We start from the raw sequence: 27,370 nt of genomic DNA, 5'->3' as shown, positions 1-27,370 counted from the left end.
GGGAATAGAAACCCCACAGGAGTTTTCAGAATAGTAATGTTGCCTGCCGTACCACCCTTTTCATTTGACCAGGAAAGTAGAGCTGAAAGACCAGACAAAGCCCACCCCTCTTATCTTGGATGACCAAGGCCGCACTGTAGATGCCACCGGGAAGGAAATCGAGCTGACCCATCGCATGCCCACCTTGAAAGCCAACATCCGGGCTGTGAAAAGGGAACAGTTTAAGCAGCAGCTGAAAGAGAAACCTTCCGATGACCTGGAGTCCAACACCTTCTTTGACCCACGCGTTTCCGTCATGCCCGCCCAGCGCCCGAAACGCTCCTTCAAGTTCCACGACAAGGGAAAATTCGAGAAGATCGCTCAGAGGTTGCGGACTAAGGTGCCGGCTTTATTGCAGATTAGCAGCTGTCCGTACTGGTGTTTGTTAGAAGTTTATTAATAAGGTGAAACGTTTCTGTGTTGAACAGGCCCAGCTGGAGAAACTGCAGGCCGAAATCTCACAGGCAGCCAAGAAGACTGGGATCCAGACGTCCACCAGGCTAGCACTTATTACCCCTAAAAAAGAGATCAAGGAAGGAGAAATTCCGGATATCGAGTGGTGGGACTCCTTCGTCATTCCCAATGGAATTGATCTGTGAGTGTATGAAGACACATCTGTGAGCACTGGTAGAATGGTGGCAATCTGCAAGATGTTTGCTTACTTTGCTCTTTAATGTAACGTTTTTATACTGGAATAAGCCGGTTCCGTTAATGCTCTATTTATCTTCCAGGAGAGCGGAAAACCTGGCGCGACGGGAAGAATTCCACGGCATCACAAATCTCGTGGAACACCCAGCACAGCTCAGCCCTCCAGGTGACTTGCTTGTGCAGGATAGCTGGTTAACGTATATAATTGCATATCTATCTATCTATCCTTAGTTACACATACAATCAAAAAATAAACAAGGGGGTGCACCAGGCCCGCTGACATCACAGTTGGGGGTGGGCTAGGGCCGCTGACATCACCATAGGGGGCGTGCCTGGCCCCGCTGAAGTCACTACTGGAGAATCGCTGGGCACTGTTCTAGCAGGGAGCAGCCTAGTGTGAACATTATGGTAGTTGCATCGTTTGTGTTCCTGTGAATGAGCAAAGACGGTAAAGGTTGTAAATTGTATTAAGTTTAGTAATTATAGTGAAAGTGTTGTTCCATGTGGTTGGGAAAATGTTTACAATGGTTGTCCTATGGCTTATGTGGCATTCTCAAAAAGGCAAGGTTTAGCCGGTTAGTTTTACAAGTTTGTTGACTATTGTTGAAAGTGCGGTTCCTATAACTGGGCCATCGTAGCCACCTGGAGATTTGTACCAGCAGTCAAAGTATCCTAGTTATACAATGGAGCCCACGTAGGCTTCAGAACGCCATTCATTGTTACATCATATCCCTTTATCCTGAGAATCCTACAAAAACATATGTAGATGCGTGGGCCATTAATCACAGTCATAAGGCCAAACCAGGACATAGAATGTGTACATTGGGTGCAATATTTATCTAAACTTCAATGAATTGACCTGGCTGTATTTATTGATACTAAAAGAGCAGTACACACGGTATTTTTTGCAGATATTTTGTTGGCACTCAAACGGTTAAGGAGCTTTTTAATAACTAACTTAAATGTTCATTTTTCTTACGGCCAGTGGTGGATGCTGGGGTATGGGTATTCCGGGCTGGAGGTCCGGGCACCAAGGAGTACAAACTTCTTGTGGCTAGTGCAGCCCCAGGCTCCGCCCCCCTAATACCCCTTCCTGTCCTCAGAGACCAGTTTTTTTCCTTGGTGCTCTGAGGAACAGGCACCTCGCTAAGGAGAGGGCATTTTTAGCCCTAATTTACTTCAGTTTTTTTTTTTTTTTTTGTGTGTGTTAATTTTAACACAGCCGGCAGCGCAGCGCTGCTGCGGCTGACGGCAGAGCCTCTCCCGGCGTCTGGTGGACGGACCTGTCGGCCGCTCACACCAGACACCTCAGGCACTGGAGGGAGCTGCAGCCGGGAGAAGCGCAGGTAAGCGGCTTCTCATTTGTGAGGGAGCCGGAGTCGCGGCTCACACCGCCGGCGGAGGGGCGCCGCCGGAGGCCTGGCAGCAGTACTCAGCTCATGCTGAGTAACCGCTAGACCACCACGGTTTTCGCCGTAAGCATATCTCTCTCTGGAGGGAAGGCGCCATTAAGAGAGTTACGCTGGTGGTTCCAGGAGGGGACGGAGTACAGGATAACTCCGCCCCCATGCTCGCGGCAATAGCCTGTCCTGGGTTCCCGCTGCGAGCGCTCCTCTCCTCCCACCTGTGTCACAGTGGGGGCCATTTTAGCTTACTTGCTACCTGCCTGCTAAACGGAGAGGAGCTAAAGAAATCGCCCCCCTTTGCCTCCACTGTTATCAGTGACAGGTTGTATTATCCTCACCTCACTTTTATGGTGTAGGTGTAGGAAACAAAGTGCCGAATCCTGTGTGTATGTGTGTGTGAGGAATTGAATACTGCAGTGTTTTTTCTGTCTTTGTTATTTTTCACAGTTTGTTATGTTGATGTGAGTATTCATATACCACATCTCTCTCTCTGTAGAAGTACCAGAGAGCGCAGTATTAGGTCACTTATTCGTTTATTTAGTGACTGACAAATTCCACATACAATAGCGCTGGTGTTTAGTTAACTCAGGTTACTAATTTACTGCGATACATACACATATCATGTCAGCAAAGGGGAAATCCCGTAGGCCTGGTCCCGCTCCAGCGTTGCATGCATATACATGCACAGTGTGCAAAGAAAATTTTGCTAGTGCAGAGCAGAACCACGCAGGCCTCTGTGACCGTTGCTCTCAGCCGGGGCCTAGTTCGCAACCCAATGCGGATGTTCCCTGCAGACCGGACTGGGCGGCAGACCTGTCCTCTGCGATGAGGGAATTAGCTTCCCAGCTGGCAGCGTCACGTAACCCCGCTGCCACACCGGCACCCCAAGTCCAGCCCCAGCCAGAACCGGCATGGGTAGCAGGTCTATCTCAGTCAGTCCAGGGTTTGGTGCAGGTTTCATCCTCACTACAAAATGTCCTGACAGGGTCTAGTACAAATAGACCGTCCAGACGTGAGGCAACTCAGCCTCTCCCACAGGACACAGATGATGATGGCGATGCAACTGGAGACGATCAGGATGGGGGCGCCATTGATTTAGTGGATGATGTGGACACTGATACAGAGGATCACATGTCACAATCCAGAGTGGATAGTCTAATTAAATTGATACGGCTCACCTTTAACATTAAGGAGCCGGATACTCAGGCCGCTGCAGAGGGGATTGATACTGAACCAGTGTTCAAACGCAAAAAGAAGGATAGTGCCTTTTTCCCTAAATCAAAGCAGTTGGATGACCTGTTTGAAGAGGCCTGGAAGCATCCTAACAGGAAATTCCTGGTGTCCAAACGGATTTCTTCCTTTTATCCTCTCCCAGACAGCCACAGGAAATGGGATGAACCCCCTCAGGTGGACGCCCACGTCACCAGGTTAATTAAGGCAACTGCCTTGCCCATACCTGATGTAACATCCTTAAAAGATCCAGTAGATAAAAAGCTGGATCAGTTCCTCAAGTCCATATATGTTAACGCAGGGGCTGCAGTTAGGCCTAGCTATTCGGCAGCCTGGACAACCAGAGCTATAGCACACTGGGCGGATGCGCTCTTGGAGGGCCTGCAGTCAGGGACTAAAAGATCTGAGTTGATGTCTTTTGTGGACAATATTAGAGAGGCTAGTTCCTACCTAAGTGAGGGAGTGCTGGATGCAGGAATATTTGCATCAAAAATTTCGGCAGTATCGGTGGCCGCACGCAGAGCCCTCTGGCTCAGATCTTGGAAGGCCGATAATGATTCCAAAAAGGCCTTGGAGGCCCTACCTTTTACGGGGGGCATCCTCTTTGGATCGGAATTGGACAAGATTGTCACTTCCATTGCAGCCTCAAAGTCGGCTTTTCTGCCCACAGGAACTGCAAAACCTAGGCAACAGGCCTTTCGGTTTTTTCGTCCCTCCAGGGGCAGATCACATTATACAGGATCCTGGCCAACTAGGTCTCAACAGCCCTCACAAAAGACGCAGAAGTCCAAGCCCAAACAGGGTTGGGCAGCTCGTCGCCAGGCCCCAAAGCAGGCTGAAAAGCCAGCGGCCTGACGCCGGGCACACCAAGAAAGTGCCATGGGTGGGGGGTCGCCTTCTGGAGTTTGCGGAGACCTGGTCAGGTTCCACATCGGACTCCTGGGTGTTGGATCTAGTATTGCAAGGGTATGCTCTGACCTTTTGCTCCAGACCCCCAACACAATTCTTTACAACGGGCCTTCCCCAGGACCCGCTCAAGGCAAGAGCCCTCGAGACTGCAGTCTCAACTCTGTTGGAACAGAAGGTGATTATACCGGTTCCACACTCCCAAAGGGGGACGGGTTTCTATTCAAACCTGTTCCTGGTCAGCAAACCAGATGGGTCCTTCCGCCCGATATTGAATCTCAAGAAACTCAACACGTTCCTGAGGGTCCCGAAATTCAGGATGGAATCTTTAAGCTCCATTCTAAGCACTCTAGAACCAGGAGACCTGATGACCTCTCTGGACATACAAGATGCGTATCTGCATATTCCAATCAAGCAGGAGCATCAGAGATTTCTCAGATTCGCGATACTGGATCGCCATTTTCAATTTCGTGCGCTCCCGTTCGGGCTCTCAACAGCCCCCCGGGTGTTTACGAAAGTCATGGCGGTAATGGCGGCTCGCCTGCACCTCCTAGGCATTCGAATTCTTCCGTACCTGGACGATTTACTGATAGTAGCGCAGTCACAGGAGGAGATCCAGGCCCACCTCCAGATGGCGCTGGACATGCTCCAATCTCACGGGTGGATAATCAACTGGAAGAAGTCCAGCTTGACTCCCTCATCCACCATGGTTCATCTGGGGGCACTAATAGATACAGAGACCCAGAGAGTGTTTCTTCCCAAGAAGAAGATACAGGACATTCACTCACAAGTCCAGGTATTCCTGTCACAAAGCAGAGTGTCAGTTCATCTCTGTATGACACTAATGGGGAAACTGGTATCCACGTTTCCAATGCTGGAATTCGGCCAGTTCCACTCCCGAACACTCCAGCTGGCCTTGTTGTCTCGCTGGAACCGATCACACGCGGATTTGAAAAGACAGTTCCTCATCATATCAAGCATGGTCAGACAATCCCTACAGTGGTGGCTGCTGTCAGACAATCTGAAAAAGGGAAAGTCCTTTGCAAACCACAATTACATCATTGTGACAACGGATGCCAGCCTGGTAGGCTGGGGGGCTGCAACCCTAGACCAGTCATTCCAGGGCCTCTGGTCACAAAAGGAAACAAATTTACAAATAAATGTGCTGGAACTAAGGGCCATCTCCCGGACGTTCGAGCAGTCAGGAACCCTTCTTCACGGAAAACCAGTCAGAATACAATCAGACAACGCGACGGCAGTCGCATATGTGAACCACCAGGGGGGGACCCGGAGCCGAGCGGCCATGCGGGAAGTGACCCAGATCCTCGTATGGGCAGAGAAATTCCTACTCACCCTGTCGGCAGTATACATTCCAGGAGTGTTGAACTGGGAGGCGGACTTCCTGAGTCGGCAGACGATCCACTCGGGGGAATGGTCCCTCCATCCAGAAGTGTTCACAATCCTGACAGGTCAGTGGGGAATGCCACAGGTCGACCTTATGGCCTCAAAACACAACAAAAAACTCCCCCGGTACGGAGCCAGGACAAGGGACCCACAGGCGTGTCTGGTAGACGCACTATCGGCCCCCTGGCCATTTCAAAAGGTGTTTGCATTTCCACCAATCCCTCTAATCTCCCGGCTACTTCGACGCCTCAAGAGAGAGAGGGTGACCATGATCCTAGTGGCCCCGAATTGGCCGAGACGATCATGGTACCCAGACCTCTTACAGATGGCCATGGCACCACCGGTTCCCTTGCCCCTCCGGCCAGACCTCCTGTCACAAGGACCGTGTCTACACCCCGACTTAGCCAGGCTGGCTTTGACGGGGTGGCTATTGAAGAGTCGATCCTGAGCAGAAGAGGTTTTCCCCCTACGGTGGTCAAGACCCTGCTGGCGGCAAGAAAGCCATCGTCAGCTAGGGTGTACCACAGAGTCTGGCAAAGGTATTTTCTTTGGTGTGAGCCCAGGAGGTTCAACCCAAGGATATACAGGTTGGATAGGGTCTTAGGATTTCTACAATCAGGCTTGGACATGGGATTGAGCCATTCATCCTTGAAGGTTCAAGTGTCGGCTCTCTCCGTCCTTTTCCAGAGGAAGATCGCTACGTCATCTACGATCCATACTTTTCTACAGGGAGCTCTTCACCTACAACCTCCCATACGTCCACCTGCAAACCCATGGGACCTTACCTTGGTGCTAAAGAGTTTGATGAAGGCCCCATTCGAACCCTTAGAATCTGTTTCTCTTTCATGGCTCACTCTGAAGACTGTGTTCTTACTAGCCATTGCGTCAGCGCGCAGAGTGTCAGATTTAGGGGCCCTCTCCTGTAAGGTCCCATTGCTCATCTTTCATGAAGATAGAGCAGTTCTCAGAACTAGACTGGACTACCTCCCAAAGGTTGTATCCCGATTTCATATAAATCAGGAAATAGTAGTACCAGTGTATAAAACAACCACAGAATCGCGGGATGACGATGTCTCTTTGGATGTTGTTCGAGCCCTAAAAATTTATGTGACCAGAACTGAACAGATAAGAAAGTCTGATTCTCTCTTTGTTCTCTTTGATGCCCGGAAGCTGGGTTGGCCTGCTTCAAAATGCACATTGGCTAGGTGGCTAAGGTCTACCATAAGGCAAGCGTACTTGTTGGCGGGACGACCAGTACCGCATTCGATAAGGGCGCACTCCACCCGGTCTGTGGGGGCATCGTGGGCCCTGAGGGCAGGGGTCTCGGCGGAGAGCATCTGCAGGGCAGCCACGTGGTCTTCGGCTCATACGTTCATCAAATTCTATCGATTCGACACCTTTGCCTCGGCCGATGCGGCCTTTGGCAGGGGTGCCCTCAGTGCAGCTCAGGAGCGGTCCCACCCTTAGGGACACAGCTTTAGGACGTCCCATACCCCAGCATCCACCACTGGCCGTAAGAAAAAAGGGGATTTTTGGTTCTTACCTGTAAAATCCTTTTTTCGGAGGCCAAGGTGGATGCTGGGCGCCCGCCCTACCGCTCCAAATCTTGCAGTCATAGTTATAGTTCACATTTTAGTGTTCTGGTTATTGAATGTTCAAAAGTTGAATGGTTCCCCTCTCCTATACCTGTTCCTCGGCTTGTTAAAGTTAAAGAAACTGGTCTCTGAGGACAGGAAGGGGTATTAGGGGGGCGGAGCCTGGGGCTGCACTAGCCACAAGAAGTTTGTACTCCTTGGTGCCCGGACCTCCAGCCCGGAATACCCATACCCCAGCATCCACCTTGGCCTCCGAAAAAAGGATTTTACAGGTAAGAACCAAAAATCCCCTTTTTGTAGATGGCTACTTTTTCTTTAGACGCTTTGTTTTTCCATTACCGTAGTTGACACAGATGCCCCAGTGACCCTAGGGATTTACCTTACCAAAAAAGAACAGAAGAAACTACGTCGCCAGACTAGGAGGGAGGCGCAGAAGGAGCTGCAGGAGAAAGTACGCCTGGGGCTTATGCCTCCACCAGAACCCAAAGGTGAGCTTGTTGTATGTATCTCCTACACTTCTGTGTTCTCCTATAGGTGGTGGTGAAGCATCAACAAATGTTTTTGTTTTTCCAGTGCGAATATCCAATCTGATGAGAGTTTTGGGAACGGAAGCAATCCAGGACCCCACAAGAGTAGAGGCACACGTCAGAGCACAGATGGCAAAAAGACAGAAGTAAGTCGTTCTGATCTCTCTATATCTGATTTTACTACTGTTTCCTGCACCCCTATTTGTGTACGCATATCCCATCAATGTGCTATTAATAATGTATTTTTAATTTTCTCCTGCCTTGTAGGGCTCACGAAGAAGCCAACGCAGCCAGAAAACTAACAGCAGAACAGAGAAAGGAGAAGAAAGTAAAAAAGTTAAAGGAGGATATTACACAAGGCATCCATGTAGCTGTATATAGGTATGTATCCTCTGCTTATTCTATAGAATGTTTCTAGTCACTGAGATGTTTTTGTCTATAAACTCACTTAGTAACCTCTTAAACTACCACAATTGTGACTTTAACCCCTTCCCGACATTTGACGTATATATACGTCATGGCCGGGATGTACTTCCCGACACATGACGTATATATACGTCATGACTTTAAAGTGCCACCGCGTCCAGAGACGCGGTGACAGAGGGATGATGTCTGCTGTCCCTGACAGCAGACATCCTCCCTCATTGCCCAGGGGGGGCAGCTATGCCCCCCGTCATGGGCGATCGCTGTGATTGGCTGTTCAAACATGAACAGCCAAAACCAGTGTTAAACTGCGTGTAGTGTAAAAATTAGACGCTGCTGCCCCCTAGTGTCCAAAAAAATTAAAGGAGGTTAAAATAATGATTTTTTAATAAAGTATAGATATGGTCTTTGTTAGTTAACTATTTTGAGTGGTATGATTATTTGTCTCACAAGCAGAAAATGTAACATTTTGCAAATAGCAAAATGTTCCATTTTTTTTACGACATTTTGGTATTTTTCACAAAAAAAAAAAAATTGTATCGACCAAAATTTACCACTAATTTAAAGTACAATGTGTCACGGGAAAACAATCTCAAAATCACTGGGATAAGTAAAAGCAAAAAAAAGTTATCCCCACTTAAGTGATACATGTCAGATTTGAAAAAAAGGCCTCTGTCAGGAAGGCAAAAACATGCTGCGGCGGGAAGGGGTTAAAACAAAGATTTTGATTCAAGATGAAGGCAAAGCCAATGTATTCTCAGTTACGTGGTTATTGGTGTGTAAGTTCATTGCGCGTGCGCTGCAAGGTAATAGGAAGTAGCGCAAAATTTCAGGGGTGGCAACCATGTTTGGCGCATCTTAGCCTGCAAAAGAGATCCCGTACGCAGAAAACATGGCGCCAGCATCTGTCTGTTCTGCACCACTTTAGTTACTGAGGACTGCAACAATCAAATCTACTAAGCTTCTTTTGCTGCACCCTGCCCGTTTTTAAAACCTCAAAATGCACCCTGCCCTTTTTGTGTGTGTGGCACTGTGCACCCTTACGCTGCTTCCCACCGCGCTGACATACCTCTGACAACTTTCGTGTGTGCCATCATGTGTAATGGGTATTATGGTGTGTGGTATAATGTGTAAGAGGCATTACAGTGTGTGCCATAATGTGTAATTGTCATTACGATGTTTTTGTTTCTAATGTAAAATGTGCCCTCCTGATTGAAAGCAGTGCCCTGTCTGGTGGTCAGCACCTTGCCCTTAAAAAATCCTAGAGTGAACAGTAATGATGCTTGGATCAAATGCTTGGATCTATGCAACCACCTATAGGCATCTCAGTACAGATCCTGGTGGCTGAGACACTTGCATAATGGCGCACAAGATCTGTAAATGAGGATACAGCTGCAGACCACTAGGAATCGGGCCTAGGGAGGAATTCAGTTGTCTGCAACAATCCCTTTTTGTGCAGGAAACGGATTTTCATGAGATTCGTAAAAAGTCCTATACAAATAATGGCGATAATTTTCCAAAGGTGGTGAAAATTTGGGCAAAATCTATTATAAGGTAAAAATGGCAGGGAATTATTAGGGACACCCAATGTAATAACTAAATATGCACTCAGAGGTTTTTGATTAGCGTAATTGGGCCAATAAGGACATGCTATTTTTTGGGTGAAAAAATGCAGGAATTTGGGGTACAAGGTATGGGACAGGCCTTTGTATCTAATGACATCCCCACTGTACAGGCCAGACTCTTTCTTTTTCACATTTTCCGTCCTCCTGACCCCTGGCCAAACTGCTGGGTCACCGTATCATACAGCACACCAGGAACCTTGCATTCTGGTGGAATGAATGCAATAAAGAATATCTATCCTTATGTATCAATGCCTATTTCCCTATAGATTGTAAGCTTGCGAGCAGGGCCCTCCTACCTTTTGACTGTCTGTAAATACCCAGTTTGTTGTATCACTGTCTCCTTTTGTAAAGCGCAATGGAATATGCTGCGCTATATAAGAAACTGTTAATAAATATATATGGGGGTGCTGTATGAATGCCTCCAGAAATTGGGTAAAATTGTGAAAAACTCCATGTCAGCCTTTTTATGTGTCGGCTATTGTCATGTTAATCTTTGCATGTGTCCGACCTATCATCTGGATCAGGTTTTTAAGGTAATGCCAACCCTTCGTTCTATAAAGCAGGATTCCAACTCCTCCCATACAGCATTTCAACAAGTTGTACATGTAGATATATACGTTTTTGTTTGTTTTTAACGCTAATAATGTTGTGCGTTTTTGTATTTTCTAGTATTCGAAATTTAAGCAATCCATCCAAAAAGTTCAAGATTGAAGCAAACATCACCCAACTGTACTTAACGGGAGTAGTGGTACTACACAAAGATGTTAATGTGGTTGTAGTGGAAGGAGGTACGTAGATCTACAGTCCCGTTATTTTAGATGTATAACTACATGTCCGGGTGACGTGCCAAATGCATTACATAATCCTAGAGAGAAATGTTGGGTTGGGGAGGATCAGGCCTGCAAGGACTTACTGTAGTTCTCCTGAATTCATACTGTACCACTGCTGATATGTTCTGCGTTCCCGGCCGCAGCCCATGCGTCGCACGAGTCTGCCAGTCATACTCATTGTCTCATAGTATATTGTCTGCATTTAAGGGCCAAAATCACAGAAGAAATTCAAAAGGTTGATGCTAAGCCGAATTAAGTGGGACGAGAAGGCGTCAAACTCCAAGGCAAATAGTGAGTATGGATGTGATACCGACATAATGTGCTGGAATGTGGATGAAGATGCATTTATATTAGAGTTCCCAAATGCCAGTCATCAAGTCACCCCAACGGTCCAGTGAGTAAGTGTGTTAATACTTGGCCACAGGTGACTTAATTAGTTCCTCAGTCAATATGATTCAACAATCTGTGCTGAGCCAGGGATAGCCTTAAAACCTGTTTTTTTTCGGGGGGGAATTGAGGACCACGTTTGGGAACCTCTGCTTTCTATTCTTGCTGATTGCAAAGCAGAGGTTTTCAAACTTGCCCCTCCTGGGACCCTAATTAGTATCTCAATTTGACTTGACATCTGTGCTTATGCCATGGATGATCCTTAAATCTGGACTGTTAATGAGCTTTGATGACTGGGTTTGAGAACCACCGCCCCAAACGAAGGAACAGTCGATGCCTATCGAAAACCTGTCTTCCGCACTGTCTCACAGTACTGATGTCTTCAGTTTGATACCCCCGACTTCCCAATATGTGTGGAGTTTGTATGTTCTCACCATGTCTGCATAGGCTTCTTTCCGGGTGCTCTGTTTTCCTTGTGATGTCATGATTTTGCTTACATCCCGTTATGCTGTGTACACACGGTGAGATTTGACATTAGATTTTGACTATATAGTCAAAATCTTATGCAGATCGCACAGGTTTTTTACATTGCTATCCCTATGCGTGCTCCCGTGACCGCACAAATCAAAACCCAGATAGACAGGGCTGCAATGACTATATAGTGCAAATCTAATGCAGATTGTATGAATTGTATGTTAATAGTACAGAGTTAGCAAAGATTGCATAGCACTCGAATCTGCTGTGTACATACGGTGAGATTCCCTTATACCCCTTTCACATTGCACTTTTAAAACGGTATATTGCCGTTTTTTTTCCATTTTAAAACGTTTAAGGCTGCAATGTGAAAGTGCCAGAGTTGATTTACCGGTTAAAGTTAACCGGTATTTCAACACGGTTAAAAAGCAGAGTCCTACACGTTTAAAGCCGTTTTTTTGGCAGTTTGAACAGCTCTATTTCAATGGCTTGAAACTTGTCCCTTGGGGGTTAAACGGGTTGAATGTTTGAATGGTATTAAATGATTTTTAAAACGGTTTTCACCTGCAATGTGAAAGGTCTCAAGGCTCAGACCCGTTTTAAAGTCCCATTTAAGAATACCGTGTCATTACCCATTTCTGCAATGTGAAAGCAGTATTACTATTCGACTTTTAAAAGATTAGAGTGCTATGCAATCTTTGCTAACTCTGTACTATCTACATACAATTCATACAATCTACATTAGATTTGCACTATATAGTCATTGCAGCCCTGTGTATCTGGGTTTAGATTTGTGCTGTGCGGGAGCGCGCATAGGGATCGCAAGGTAAAAAACCTGTGCGATCTGCATGCGATTTGATTTTGAATATATAGTCAAAATTTCATGCTGATTGTACCAGTGTGTACACACCATTAGAGAGTGCTAGAGTCCATTCAGTGGCCTGCTCTTACTGCCTTATGTGCTTTTCTCTTAAGCCTTCTATATAAATATCCCGTCTGTTGTCCCTTTTTTAGAAGTAACTGTTTCTCCCTTACAGATAATGACGAGTCAGATGAGGATACTGTAAAGAAGTCCAACAAGTGCTCTTTAGTGTGGGAGGTGAGTTCTTGTTTAGAATATAATTGACTGTAGACCATTAACCACGCCTACAATGAGGAACGTGCATGGAGAAGTACTGTACCAATGCTGTGGCACTTGGTCTTGCCCCCATCTCACCCCAGGCTCGCAGATTTTATGTACCCATCTCCATGGGTTGTAAATTCTGTGATCCTTGGGCTACTGTAACGGCCACAAATGACAGCACTTACTCCCAACAAGTTCTGAGCCTCCGCTAATTGATGTGACTCCTGTCCAGCAGCTTGTACAAACATAGATAACTAATTATCATTAATAACTGCTTTACTAGTACCATTACTGGAGTTTGACAGACTCTGGACTTGATGTATCAAGCTATGAAGAGAATGGAAAATGGGACCAGTGGAGAAGTTATCCACTGTGACCAACCGGTTTTAAGGAAGCCGTGATCAAATATATTCGTTAAAATGACAGGTGGATGCTGATTGGGTAGCATGGTCCATTTATCTCTATTCATTGCATAATACATCAACCACATACAACACCATACAGTCTCCTACATATCAGAGGAGAGGGTTGACCGGTTTGTGGGGGTGCACTAGAGATTTCTATTGCGTAACATTTATTATGTATACATATGAGAATAAGGCCTTTTTTTGTGAAATATACTAAAAACAGAAATATCAATGATAAAAATAATTGAGCGTTCCTGTTTATCCTGTTATTAGAAATTGGTGGAAGGTAGAAGATGACAAATCAAAATTGTATCCTTGAGACACATAGGTGTGCCCTACTAGATCTTCTATATATGCCAAAGTGTATACACCTTTATGATGGTGATGTACATGACATACATTGCCATTTATTGAAAAGCATTCATTTGCTTACCATAAATATTAAGCTTGACCTGACAGTGCTTTGAGAGAGCCTTCTAAAGCGAAACGTTCGTCTGCGGTGGCTGCATGTTCCCATATGCCTTCATCACGCTCACGTCGGCATAGATCAGGTATGTCAAAAACTGCAAGTCCCATCATGCTTTGCCACAATTTTGCTATTAGGGAATGCTAAAACTATGGCAAGGCATGCTGGGATGCATAGTTTCATAACAGCTGGAGGGCCACAGCTGTGTAGTAGTATAGACCCAACCCATTATATTTTAATCTGGAAGTACACACTGCATGGCCCTCGTAGAGTTCTACACTACTAACCAGCGTTGCTAGTAATACTTGACAATATATATATATATATATATATATGATTTAAGATGCAATACAATGCTAAACCACCAATGGCGTTTTTTGGAAATTAAATGAATATGTAATTTTGGGGGAAATCCAATTAGCTGTAGGCTTAACCATGTGGCAGAAGCTCCTGGATAAACTATATGGAGCTATCCAATTAGCGGTTTTCAGTAAGCCCCCATGTCTAGCCTAAAGGCATCACTTCTGTGTGCTGTACTGCCTGGGGCTAGTTCTGGGCATACCTACCGCATTGAACTCCTTGACTATCTCTGGGCACTTTTTCTGGGAGCTAGAGCCACACATCAAAGCTTCACTGTTAATTGAATTCCTCCACTTAATGTCAATTTGTATGAATAATTAATTGAAATCGATTATTTTATTTTTGGGGGTTTATTTTATAAATGACAGGCATTGCTTGTTTATGTATTTATAAATAAAACGTACATAGATACTAGCAAATCTTAAGGGTGTTGGCAAGAAACTGGTCCTCTTTCTCTCTGATGTGCCCAATAAGACTGAGCTGGAGGTATTTAAACCGGTTTTACATATTTTGGGGAGAAGTTCCCCCATATCAACCAATCACCATCTATGTATCATTTTATATACTGAACCTGGTTGGTTGCTATTGGTAGTTTCTCCACTGGCCCACTTCTGCACTGTTTTTGCTTCTTGATACATCAATCTCTCAGTTCTATTTCTATGTATAATTCTCCCTTTTCATACCTTCCGCAATACCTACTGCCCATTAATAAACAACACTGCTTGATGATTTTCAGGGAACAGCCAAAGAACGCAGCTTTGGAGATATTAAATTTAAACAGTGCCCCACAGAGAACATGGCACGAGAACATTTTAAGAAGCACGGGGCTGAGCACTACTGGGACCTGGCACTGAGTCAGTCTGTTTTGGAGACTGCAGACTGAGCCCCCTCCCTCCTGACGTATACGTCAGGTATTGCTGTACCCACGCCACACTTCCAACAACTAAGAAATGACTTCCAAGTATGGGTACTTCCCAGACCTGTTTAGCCATACCACCGGACTCTGGCACAACAATCGGATAGAACGCCATCTTCTGGATTACCGTGAAATAAACAAAAATACTGGTCCCTCTAAATACTGCTGCAGACTGGATATTAACCCCTAAATGTTTGAGTTCTCTGAAACACACAACGTTTGAGGCTTTTCTAGTAGCAACAATCAAAACTGATATGGGGCGTCAGTTGTTTTCAGGAAGCAAATATCTTGTAGCATTGTTGCGCTGTCTAGTAGGGTGAAATGGCTCGTGTACAGGGCATCTCGTCTTGATGAGACTGGGCACAGCGACTGCTCACAACTTTATTCAGCGGGAAGAGCTGTACAAGATATGTGTAAGGAGAAAACAATTGATGTTCCATTGGAGATTTTAAAAATAAGGCTTACGTTCGTTTTCTTTATATTTTTTTTTTATAATGTCCATTTTACTTTGCTTTTTTTCCCCCTTCCCTCTTTATGGGGGTAAAGGTAAGCCTTATTTGTAGCTCTGAAAGGTTCCTTAATTCTTTCTTGCAAAATAAAACACAAAAACATGACCCAACTGTGTGAATAACCTATTTCCATCAGCATCTCTTTGTAATGTTGGTTGAGTTTTCTGCCTGTGTGCGTTATAAGCTTGCGTTGCTGCTAAACCCCTTTATTTAAAGGGGTGTACCGCCAGAAACATATCTATTTTGAGTTTAAAATTTCTCATGTTGAGCAAGGTTGATCTTCACTCATATACTTGTGAATCGATTGAGTTGTGGGCGATGCCTGTTATGTGCCTGATTTACCTTAATGGTCATCGTTGCACACAAATGAATATACTCTAGTTTTTATTCCATCACTGTACCTTGTAAAATCCTTGCAGTTCATCCTTCCTGCCTGGGGTATCGCTATCTGCTGCGGTGTTTCAACCACAGTCTCGTCTGTATCTCAGTACTAAGATACAAACCAGACTGTGCTAGAAGTCAGAGAGAGAGAGAAAGACACCCCAGGGAGGACGGAATAACTGCAAGGATATTAGAAGGTGCAGTGATTGAATGAACACTAGACTCCTTAGTTTGTATCATCTGTATTGTTTATCTAGAACCGGAGGTTGTATTTTTATCTAGTTAACATTGCCCCCCTATGTCTGTAATAGATTTAGCAAACAGGCCTGCCCCCCCACCCCCTTTCACTCTTCCTAGTTGCAGCACTTTTTTTCTGTTGTTTATCAACAACCCCATTGTGCAAAGGATTTTCTCTGGATCTGCATAAAGAAACTATGGTTGCAATGTATGGATGAATGTATCCAAAATGCGGCCTTCCAGCTGCTGCGGGCGATGCATTGGGGGAATTGGTTATGGCGGTGGTAGTGGGGCCTTAATGTAATGACCGGTTTTGCACATGTTACATTTGAGCGATTTGACATTTGTTGGGGAAATGTGTGTTTAGAGCTACTGACAGCTGTTAGAGCCTTTGTAGTGCCCACGTTCATATAACTGATAATAAACTGTTATTTTTATAACTACCATCTCCCAGTTTCTGGAACATTGTTTCTCGAACTGTCGTCATGGAATAAAGTGTGAATCGCAATGGAGCTGGCACTGCCGAGATGCTGTTAGCCTCTGGGTAAATTTATAAAGCAGCAGTCTAATTAATGCTAGGCCTTTCTGCGTGGTTTTTCCTGTGATATAAACTTTGAATTATTAAGGTAAAGCCATTCGAACCTGAAACGTTGCAAATTTGCATGTTAAATATACCACCCACCAAATATATAATTTTTCAAGCAGCCAGCGGTGGATGCTGGGATAGTGGGTATTCCAGGGCTGGAGGACCGGGCAGCAAAGAGATGAAACTTCTTTAGGACAGTGCAGCCTGTAACTCCACCCCCTTAATACCACTTCCTGTCCTCAGAGACCTGTTTTTTCCCCTGGTGTTCTGAGGAACAGGGCACCTTTTCGAGGAGCAGGGCTGTTCAGCCCTAATTTTTAATTATTTTATCTCCTGGATGGATGGACCTCACGGCTGCTCACACTAGTCACCTTCCCACACTTGAAGGGAACCGTGGCTGGGGAGCGGGTCAGGTAAGCGATTTCCCCATTTGCGGGGACTCCTACACGTGGCTGTTGCACCACCGGTGGCCTGGCAGTGGTACTCAGCTCAGGCTGAGAAACTGCTAGACCACCAACTCAAGCTGCAATTACAGGGCTAAAGCAGCAGCGTCTCTCTGTGGTACCAGGAGGGGGCGGTTTTGCCTTGTAACTCCGCCCCATTCCCTCGGCAATGGCTTCTCCTGAGTTCCTGCCGAGGGCGCTCCTTTCCTCCCCCTCAGAGTTGGTGGGGGCCATTTTACCGCAGTTGGTGGCTGGCTGTTGACAGGAGAGGAGCTCAGAAATGGCTTCCCTTGTCCTTCACTGTTCTCTCAGTGGCCAGGTTTTTTTCTTCCTCACAGCACATCTTGTGCTAGTGCAGGAAACGAAGTGCTTCTTTCTGTCAGTGAGAAAGTTATGTACTATACTGTATTTCATGTGTTTATTATTTTCTTTACTTTATTTTTTTTATTGATGTGTGCATTCATATACCACATCCCCTGTTAGGCTGACAGGGCAACCATTATATAATCACTGGTTTGTTTATTGGTGGTGATGGTGCAGTACTTACGTGTTACTTCTCACATACATGTTAGTATTGAGGAGGTATTGCAGACATTATTCAGCCACATAAGGTGTTATCATACACTATGGGGGATATTCAATCGCCGTCGAGCATCTCCCGTGGGGGAGATGCTCGACGGGCCCTATTCAATGCTGTCTTCCCCGACAGCATTGAACAGGGTTTCCTGGCAGAACGAGCCCGACATCTCTAGCTGTCGGGCTCGTTCTGCCGAGAAAAGCCGGGAAGTGACGAGCTGCCGGCTGCATCTCGTCACTTCCCGGCCGCAACTCGCGGCCACGCCCCCTTCTCGTCCCGCTGCAGGCGGGACATTGAATCCCGCCTGCATGTTCTCGGTCGAGCTGACCGAGAACTGGACTGGGTCACGGCAGGCGAGCAAGCTCGTCTGCCGTGACCTGAAGATTGAATACCCCCCTTAGTCTGCAAAAGGTTCAGGAAAGAGAGAGGAACACATGGCTAATGAGGATCACATGACTCAGGCTTGAGTGGCTAGCTTAATCAAGACTATCCGGCTCACTTTATATATGAGTCAAACTTACAAACGCCTTCTGAGGCTCCAGTCTTCAAACACAAAAAAGAAAGTATTCCCTCAGTCTTCCCAGCTTGATAGTCTATTCCAAGAAGCATAAAAATGCCCAAATAAAAAATTATTTCTTTCAAAGCGCATTCCCACTTTTTTTTTTTTTACCCTCTTTCAGAGGATCATAATAATTGGAAAGATCCTCCTCTGGTGGATGCCCATTTGACTTGACTAGTCAAGGCTACTGCCCTTCCAATACCGGACATCACGTCACTTAAAGGCAGTGGATAAAAATATTAAATACATTTCTAAAATCCATTTCCGTTTCGTCCATCCTGGTGACACAGCTCAACCTTGGGATGTAGGAGGGTCCGCAGGAGCAAGGCACCTATGCTGACTTCTTTGAGAGGTAGGTTCCTCCCTCCTGCATCCCAGCATTCCCCAGTTCATTTTAGGTGTGCTGACTGGCTACTGTTCACTAGGTTTCACACACTGTAAAGTTTGTACACACTGAGAGCGCAGCAGAGGCTGACAGAAGCGAGTACTGTCAGCTCTCTGTGTGCACAGACGCAGCGGCGTCCTCTGCACGGCACTTCAACCTCAGTTACAGAGAGGTTTCCTGGGCCCCGGGGGCGTCCTGAACTGGCTCTCTGCTTAGGGGGGGGGGGATCTTGGGGGGATGGGCCCCCCCACTATGGTGGACGCCATTTTTCAGGGGTTGAAGCCTATTACAGGAGTCCATCAGGCTTCCCTCCCCGCTGAAGTAGTGACTGGGTCTCTTCCTACACTCTGTTCTGATGCCTTTTTCTCTCCACACTGCGGAGCTGAATATGGATTACACAGCAGAGCTGAATGAAAGTCTCTCCTGAGTTAATGCCTGACATTGTGGTGTAATCATGACTGAAAGGTGTAGGGCTGCTGCTCATGGGGAGGGAGTGTCTGCCATGTTAATTATCTGCAGATTTTGTGGTATTAACATTTGAACAGATGGATCAGGGGGATTTGTGCCCCTCATGTGAGTCTGTGCCCAGTGGGGCTCAAGCCCAGAGGTCCAGAGGTCTGAGCAGCCTGAACCTGCATGGGCAGCTGTCTTGGAGTGATCTATGATTGCCTTAGCACAGGGCTTTGATTAGGCAGAGAGATGACTTAGAAAAATCTCCTAGGCCTTTTCCTCCTCTCAACCTTCTGTGGGTTCTATAACTCCATCACAGGGGGACCCTGCCTGCAGGTTATGCATAAAATAATGTGTCCATAAAATGAAGCGGGGCTCCTGATGTAACTTTCCCCAGCACCCCTTATTTGCACCTCCCCTGCTGAAGTTGGATTCTGATGAGGAAGATGTGTGTGTTGAGGATACCCTGTGGGACCAGAGGGACGAGAACTTCTGCCCCTGGCATTGAGGATCTGATGCTAGCAGATTTTGAATCTTAGATGAGAATAAAGATGAGTGTTTTTAAGTAGTTGTGCAGCCATAGTTACTTTCCCCTCAAATGAGGGCACGATAGCTGTTCTTGAGCATGGAAGTCGCCTGAGAAAAGGCTTCTCAGGTCCTAAAGGTTGCAAACATGTATCCCATGCCGGAGGAGCAATGTGTAACTAGGACAGGAGATCCTTATGTTGGTTACGCCTGTTGACAGGTTGTCTATAATCACTGCTTTACCTGTACATGGGAGTGTGGCTTTTAAGGAACCCATAGAATTCCATAGAGGCTGTCTTAAGCCTTATGTGGGGGTAGGTTTACCTTATGCCCCTTTATTGCATCTGCTTGGGTATCCTAGACCATGATGAAGTGTGCTATTGCCTTGTATAATCTACTTCAGCCTGGCATGGAAGTCTTTACAGGGAAGTCTTTACCTTGGCTGAAAAGTACGTTTGTGAAGCTGGGAATGAAGGTGCCAATGATGGCATCAAAGGTGTCAGCTACCTTCATGAAAGCCAGGAGATATCTCAGGCTTAAAGCTTGGGAAGCTGAAGTGAATCCTAGAAGTCTCTTGAGACTCTGTTTTTTTTAGGGAGAAATCCTTTTTGGAGCAAACTTTATTACATTATTATACAGACCACAGGGGGAAAGAGCTCTTTTCTTCCCGCCATGTTTAAGCATCCAGTGTCTAGGTTGGAGCTTTTAGGCTGTCCTTTCGCTCCTCCTTTCGAGTGGGTGCATCCAATAGAGAACAAGTAAAAAAAGGGAAAGTTCCCTATGGCAGAGGAATGCCTCCCAGATCCCGTTTTGGGACCTTTACAAAGAAACAGTCTTCCAAATGTGAGGATAAGTCCTCAGCATGACGGGAAGGGGGGTTCGGGATATGTGAAATCAATTCACCCAGGCCCTTGGGTTTTTTCCATCATGTCCCAGGATTACGAGATCAATCTCTGGGGGATTTCTTCCTGACACCCCTACGGCAGAAAGACCTACTAGGGACGGCAACGTCGCTTCTCAAGTGTGGTGATCCCGGTGTCTCAGGAGTAAAGAAAGAAGGGATTCTATTCTTCTCTTAGTTCCCGAACCAGATGTTCCTTCGGACCCTTTCTAAATCGGAAGTTTTTAATCCTACGTCTGTGGGCTGACCACTTCAGTATGGAATCTCTGAGGTCAGTGCTCTTAAACATAGAACCTGGGGAGTTTTTAGCATCAGTTGACATCCAGGACACTTGTCTTTATGGGCCTTTAGACAGAGAACATCGAGCTTTACTGCGTTCTTAGCATTAGTAGTGGCTCCTCTTCAATTTCAGGCTCTACGTGTCGAGCTAGCCACGGCTCCGAGAATTTTCAAAAGAGTAATGGCTGTCAGGGCAGCAGCCCTCATGCAAAGAGGGATATTGATTATTCCATACTTGCGCTACCTCTTGTTTAAGGCCGAATCGGCAGGGAAGTTGCAGGAACATCTGATGATAGCAACACCGTCTCTCAGAGATCAAGGGTGGATATGGAATCTTCCAAAATCTCTTCAAAGACCCAATCAGAAACTTCAATTTTGGGTGTGCTTTGGACACACGTGTGTAGTGTGTTCCTTCTAGAGTCAAAGGCAATAGACATTTGCAGGTGGGTACATTCGATTATCCATTCGCTGAATCCAACCATTGGGCAGAGTTTAAAATTGTTGGGCATGATGGTGGCAGTTTTCGAGACACTCCAGGCCTTTTCAGTGGAACATTCTGGCCTGTTGGTCAGGGAACCCGTAAACCAGAATACAGGAAACGCTGTTGCTGCCTCAAGAGACTAGGAGCTCATTGATCTGGTGGACGGATCTGAAGTCTCTGCAATTGAAGCGTTCCCTTCGCTCGTGGGAATGGCTGATCGCCCTGATCGATGCCAGTCTCAAGGGCTTGGGAGGCGGTGGTCCTGCAACTCAGATTGCAAGGTCTGTGGTCCAAAGAGGAATCCAAACTACCGATCAACATTCTAGAGACAACTCCACAACTGGGGCCTACTTAAACCTTCATGGGCGGAAGGATGGCTTTGCAAAGCGTATTTTCTCAGCAGGGCAGTTCTGCTGGAAGGAGAGCAGGCATTTCATCAAGAAGTCTTTCAAGAAATAGTGGCTCTTTGGGGGCACTCAGAGATTGACTTGATGGCGTCCAGACACAATTGTCAGGTTCCCAGGTTCTGCTTTCGGACCAGGGATCCGGCCGCGTGGACAGTGGATGCCATGACCGTTCAGTGGTGTTTCACCCACGTCTGTGTTCCCTCCATTTCTTATGATTGATCAGGTCCTCAAGAGAGTGAGGACACAGGTGGTGCAAGTCATACTCATTGTTCCGGATGTGCTCAGGAGGTAGTGGTATTCAGACATACTGTATTTGCCAGGATTGAAGCTACTAAGTAGCTGTATGGGCACTGGCAAGGAGTGTTTTGTAAAGCAGCTACCAATGGAACTGAGTAGGTCCCAATATAAAACTAAAAAGGAGAAGGTAGCGCTAAAACCAATGAGGAATTTAAATAAAAAAATTAACATTTAATGGTACACATGCACAATGAATTCATATAATAATAAAAATAATAAATATAAAAGTTAAAAACATATGCTCATTGCCCTTTAAACCACTGGTTATAGATTTTTGGGGGGATCCGTTTCGATTATTGCCGCCCAGATGATGTCGACTGGAGGACCAGTCAAATAGCAGAAAAATGTACACTTCCCAAATTGGATAAATATTGGTTGAGATGGATATATTTACTGATGCAGTCCATTGGTAAGTTTATCTGGGAGATCTTTTAGATCCTTTTAGGATTGCATGTTAGTTGTGTCATTCCTTGTTGATGAAATATGAGGGAAGGAGTCCACTGTGAGACAAGATGTTATGATAAACACGGTCCACTGGTGAAGGCGGCTGGTTGGATCCCAAAGTAAAGTGCGGATGTGTAGTGGCAGTTAGGGGCAGATGAGTAGTGCAGCACTGACGTGTTTCGCTGTTTTTCAAATACTATATTTGTTGACAGACTCCTGGCGTCTTCCTCTTCGACCAGACTTTCTCAGACAAGGACCGTTTCTACACCTGGGCCTAGCTCGTCTCAATTTGATGGCCGGGCTGTGAAACCTCTTTATTGAGGAAGAAAGGTTTTTCAGAGGCTGTTATTCAAACCATGCTTAAGGGCTCGCAAGCCCGTATAGGCAGCAAATTACCAGCGTGTTTGGAAAATTTAAATCAGGTGGTGTGAACGTCACAGAAGGAACACACCTCTAGGTTCATGGTCACTAGACTTTTGGAGTTCTCCAAGATGGGTTTGCGGCAGGGCTTAAGTCTGCAGTCCTTAAAGGTACAGCTGTCTGCCTTATCCATATTCTTTCAGTAAAGAGTGGCTCTTTTTTACCAGAGGTATAGACATTTTTACAGGGGGTTATGAGACTCAATACCCCACATAGGTAGCCGGTGGTGCCTGTTTATGGTATTGTCTTTTTTACTAAAACCTCCGTTTGAGCTTTTAAGGTCGGCTGATCTTAATATTGTTTGTGGAAACCTTCTTTTTTGTTAGCCATAGCTTAGGCTAGGGAATTTCAGAATTGGGGCCTGTGTCTTATAAATTTCCATTTCTGTTTTTTTCATGATGACAGGACTGTTCTCAGAACAGTGCAGAAGTCTCTACCTAAGGTAGTATCAAATTTCCATTTAAACCAGGAGATTGTGCTCCCGGTGTTTTTTCCTCCGGAGGAGGCGAGAAATAGGGACAAGTCGTTGAAATCGGACATCGTTCGCGCTCTGCACATTTACGTGGACAGTGTAAAGGATTTTGCAAAACGGATTTGCTATTTGTACTATATGACATATGTAAGAGAAGATGGCCTGCTTCTAAATCTAAACAGACCATTGTTTAGATGGTTACGGTCAGTAATTGCCTTTGCTTACACTAAGGTAGGCAGACTGTTTTCCCCAAATTCTACAGAGTTCATGAGTTTGTGTCGGAGGACGCTTCATTTGGGTGAGCAGTGAGGAGAACTGCGGACCTGAGTGTACCCACACAAAGGAACGGCTTTTGAATGTCCCAAAGTTGAGCTGTTTCACCAGGATGGACGAAAGAGAAAAGGGGATTTTTGTAAGAACTTACCGTTTGAATCCCTTTCTCTGAGTCCATCCTGGTGACACAGTGATCCCTCCCTTACGCTCAGTAAGTAATACCGTTTCATGTGTTGTCATGTTATATGGTCTTTATGTAGTTGTGCATATTAATATGTTCAGGCATTGTACTGAGTAATATATCCTAGTGTGCTTTAGAAGTTGAACTGAGGAATGCTGGGATGCAGAAGGGAGGAGCCTGCCTCTCAAAGAAGTCAGCATAGGTGCCTTGCTCCTGCAGACCCTCCTACAGCCCAAGGTTGTGCTATGTCACCAGGATGGACTCAGAAAAAGGAATTTGAACGGTTCTTACAAAAATCCCCTTTTACACTAATGCAGGAGCTGCAATTCACTGGGCTGATGTTTTATCAGAGGGTCTGAATTCTGGTAAAGAAAGAGCTGACTTATTGTCCCTAGTGGACAATATTAAGGAGGCAGGTACCTCCGTGAGGAAGTCCTAGATGCAGGCAGTTGTTCATCTTGATATCAGCTGTTTCAGTGACAGCAAGACAAGCATTGTGGTTGAGATCCTGGAAAGCAGATAATGACTCCAAAAAGGCTCTAAAACCCCTGCCATATTCTGTCCGTACTTTTAGGTCCAGAATTGGACAAGATAGTTGCTTCAATTGCTGTTTCAAAGTTGCGGCTTGCCTTCCCACAGGTATTTCAAAATCTAGGCAACAAGCCTTTTTTTTTTTTTTCTCCCTCCAAGCAAGGCAAGAATTCCGACCCTGGCGAGAGTTCAGCATTCCTTTCCAAGAGCTTAGAAATCCAAGCCAAGACAGAGCTTGGCCAGCTTTCGCCAGGCGTATAAGCCTGCGGCCTGACGCCATACCACAAGTATCGACTGTCTCGTGGGTAGGTGGCTGTCGTCTTCATTTCAAAGAAGCTTGGTCAAGCTCCATGTCGGACTCATGGGTGTTGGATGTGATCTCATACGGCTATTCACTCACCTTTTGGTCCAGGCCCCAAACATAGTTGTTCACAACAGGTCTCCCAGTAAATCCTTTTATGGCCGCGGTCCTCAAGACAGCCATCTCAACACTTTTGGGATCTCCGTTAGTCTCTGTTCCTCCAACCCAGAGAGGAACTGGCTTTTACTCTTTTTGGTCTGCAAACCAGACGGATCAGTCAGGACCAATTCTCAACCTAAAGAGACTGAATCTGTACCTCCGGGTGCCGAAATTCAGGATGGAATCCCTCAGTTCGATCTTGCAGTCCCTCGAACCAGGAGCTCTAATGGCCTCATTGGTTATCCAACACACGTATCTTTTCAAGGTTGGAACACCAACGCTTTCTTCAGTTTGTGGTACTGGACCATCACTACCAATTTCTTAGCCCTTCCTTTTGGTTTCTCAACAGCCCCCTGTGTATTCACAAAGGTGATGGTGGCTCGGCTGCACCTTCAATGAGTCTGAATTCTTCCTTAACTCGACAACCTCCTTCTCTTGGCTCAATCGAGGGAGGATCTCCAATCTAATTTACAGCTAATAAGAAAAACAGAGGAAGGATTTGAGCGCTGATTGTCTTATTTTGCACTGCAGCTGCTCCCAAATAAAGAGGAATTACCAACCCCTTTAAACAATGAACAACACAACAGACAAGACACACACACAATAATGCTCTGTTAAAATGTTCCTTATTTCAGGATGTTAGTAAAGCATTCACCCTGTTAGTCCATTGATAAACCGGTTAGTAAGGTGATTTATAATGCCCAACTTCTTCTGGAAACAAATGTCCCCCACTCATGTGCACATGTTAGTGGTATATGGATCACTCTGTTGAGGGTTTGGTTGCAAAGTGGGGATCCGGCTTTTGATACCTGTGAATTGACTTCGACCACATTTACTGGAACCATTCTGTGGTCATATCTGAGCGCTGTGTTCTGCCAGGTCTGTTTCAGTCGCCACTTGCTGTCCCCGTCGCCCTCTACACGTTTCTCCGACTACTCACACCAGCGGCATCCTCAGGAGGTATATATGATTTTACAGCTGACAACCAACCTGATTCAGTCCCACGGTTGGATAATAAATTGGAGGAAGTCCAGCTTAATTCCATCGACCTCCATAGTACACCTTAAAGACTCAATATCTTAAAGGGTTTTTCTTCCAGAGATCAAGAGATTGGAAATACAAACCCATATCTGATCATTCTTGACCCAACACAGAGTGACAATTCACCACTGCATGAAAATACTGGGGAAGCTGGTGTCGACCTTCCCAATAGTGGAGTTCGGACAATTCCATTCTCGTCTGCTCTAATTGGCATTACGGAGTCGTTGGAATCATTCACATCTCCAGCTCAAAACTCAATTTCTCGTACTCTCAAGGGAGTTTTGAATCTCCCTCCAGTGGTGACTACGCTCATCCAACCTCAGCAAGGGACGCTCGTTTGCAAGGCACGACTATGTGATAGTCACAACAGACACCAGCCTACATGGCTGGGGCATGGTGTTGGAAGACCGCTCCTTCTAGGGTTGGTGGTCACATCATAAACATAATGGAACCACAGGCCATTTATCAGACTTTTTTTTCCACTCCAAGACGCAGATTTACGGCAAAGCCATTCGGAACTAGTCCGACAACACAACAGCAGTTGCGTACGTAAATCATCAAGGGGGAACCCGCAGTGGGCAGAAAGGCCCCTTCAAACACTAACCGCAGTGTTGAATTGGGAGGCAGACTTTCTAAGTTGCCAAACGGTGCACACCGGGGCCTCAGGCCTGCCTAGTGAGCTCCTTGGCTTTTTCAGACAGTTTATACCTTCCCTCCGGTACCACTCCTTCCGCGTCTTCTCCAATGCCTCAAGCGAGAACAGATGGTCATGAATCTTGTTGCCTCCAATTGCCTGCGACGGTCTTGGTACCCAGATCTTTTAAAGTTATCACGGCTCCTCCGCCCCTAAGTCTGAACTGTGTCTGCCCATCCAGTCCTAGGCAAGTTAGCTTTGACGGGATGGCTATTGAGCGGTCAGTCTTGAGAAAGAGGTTTTTCACTCTGTCATTGAGACTTTGCTGGAGGCTAGAAAGCCAACTTCAGCAAAAGTTTACCATCATATTTGGCAAAAATACTTCCTTTGGTGTGAACCTAAGGGGTTCAATCATAGGCTATAAAGATTGTCTAGAGTCCTAGCTTTTTTGCAATCCATTCTGGACCTTGGTCTTAGCCACGCTTCATTAAAAGTTCAGGTGTCGGCTGTTTCAACTGAAGATATCTGCGTCCTCTACAATCCACACTTTTCTACAAGGGGTACTTCACCTCCAATCCTCCCACCTGCAATACCTTGGGACCTCTCCTTGGTTCTACGCTGCTTAACTAATCCCCCGTTTAAGCCTCTAGAACAGGGGTGTCCAAACTTTTTGCAAAGAGGGCCAGATTTGGTGAGCTGAAAATGTATGGGGGCCGATCATTCAGGCTGACATTCTTTGAACCATTAATCACATCTGGTCTCCCACTCTGCCACCATTCACTGTATGTGCCCCTCCTTCACTGTCCCCCAGCCTATAAAGAACGCAGAGGCCACGCAGGCACTGTAAGGACAGGACACAGATGCTTGGGCTCCCACCGCTGTCCTCCTCTGCTCCGCATGTTATGGGAGCAAGCCTCCACCTTGCTGCTCCCCCTCCTTGCACACTGCTTTCACTGTAATCGTGGTGGATGGTGATGTACAATTGCAGCAGTAGAGGTTGGATGCATAGTCACCCGAAAGACGCCAAACACGTCTCACACTGGTGGCTGGCACCTCCTCACCACTGCAGACCGCACGTCCTCAATGTAAAGGCGCGCTCGCCAGGGCCCAACCTCTAGAGTCCTGCACTGT

At 46.1% G+C, this 27,370-nt stretch overlaps 1 protein-coding gene across 1 annotated transcript in view; it reads left to right on the top strand.

Moving 5' to 3' along the window:
- Positions 1-16,337, top strand: part of PRPF3 (pre-mRNA processing factor 3) — a 28,754-nt gene extending 12,417 nt beyond the window's left edge. The window contains exons 7-16 of the mRNA XM_083167485.1: positions 73-379; positions 468-634; positions 771-853; positions 7,573-7,716; positions 7,802-7,901; positions 8,023-8,136; positions 10,473-10,591; positions 10,841-10,924; positions 12,532-12,593; positions 14,587-16,337. Coding sequence (XP_083023611.1) covers positions 73-379; positions 468-634; positions 771-853; positions 7,573-7,716; positions 7,802-7,901; positions 8,023-8,136; positions 10,473-10,591; positions 10,841-10,924; positions 12,532-12,593; positions 14,587-14,733 — 1,327 coding nt within the window. The 3' untranslated portion in view covers positions 14,734-16,337. The remainder of the gene's footprint in view (positions 1-72; positions 380-467; positions 635-770; positions 854-7,572; positions 7,717-7,801; positions 7,902-8,022; positions 8,137-10,472; positions 10,592-10,840; positions 10,925-12,531; positions 12,594-14,586) is intronic.
- Positions 16,338-27,370: the final 11,033 nt, after the last annotated feature.

This window comes from Crinia signifera, chromosome 12 (genome assembly GCF_055691185.1).
Source record: "Crinia signifera chromosome 12, ASM5569118v1, whole genome shotgun sequence".
Taxonomy (NCBI): Eukaryota; Metazoa; Chordata; class Amphibia; order Anura; family Myobatrachidae; genus Crinia; species Crinia signifera.
This window is presented reverse-complemented; position numbering and strand designations above follow the sequence as displayed.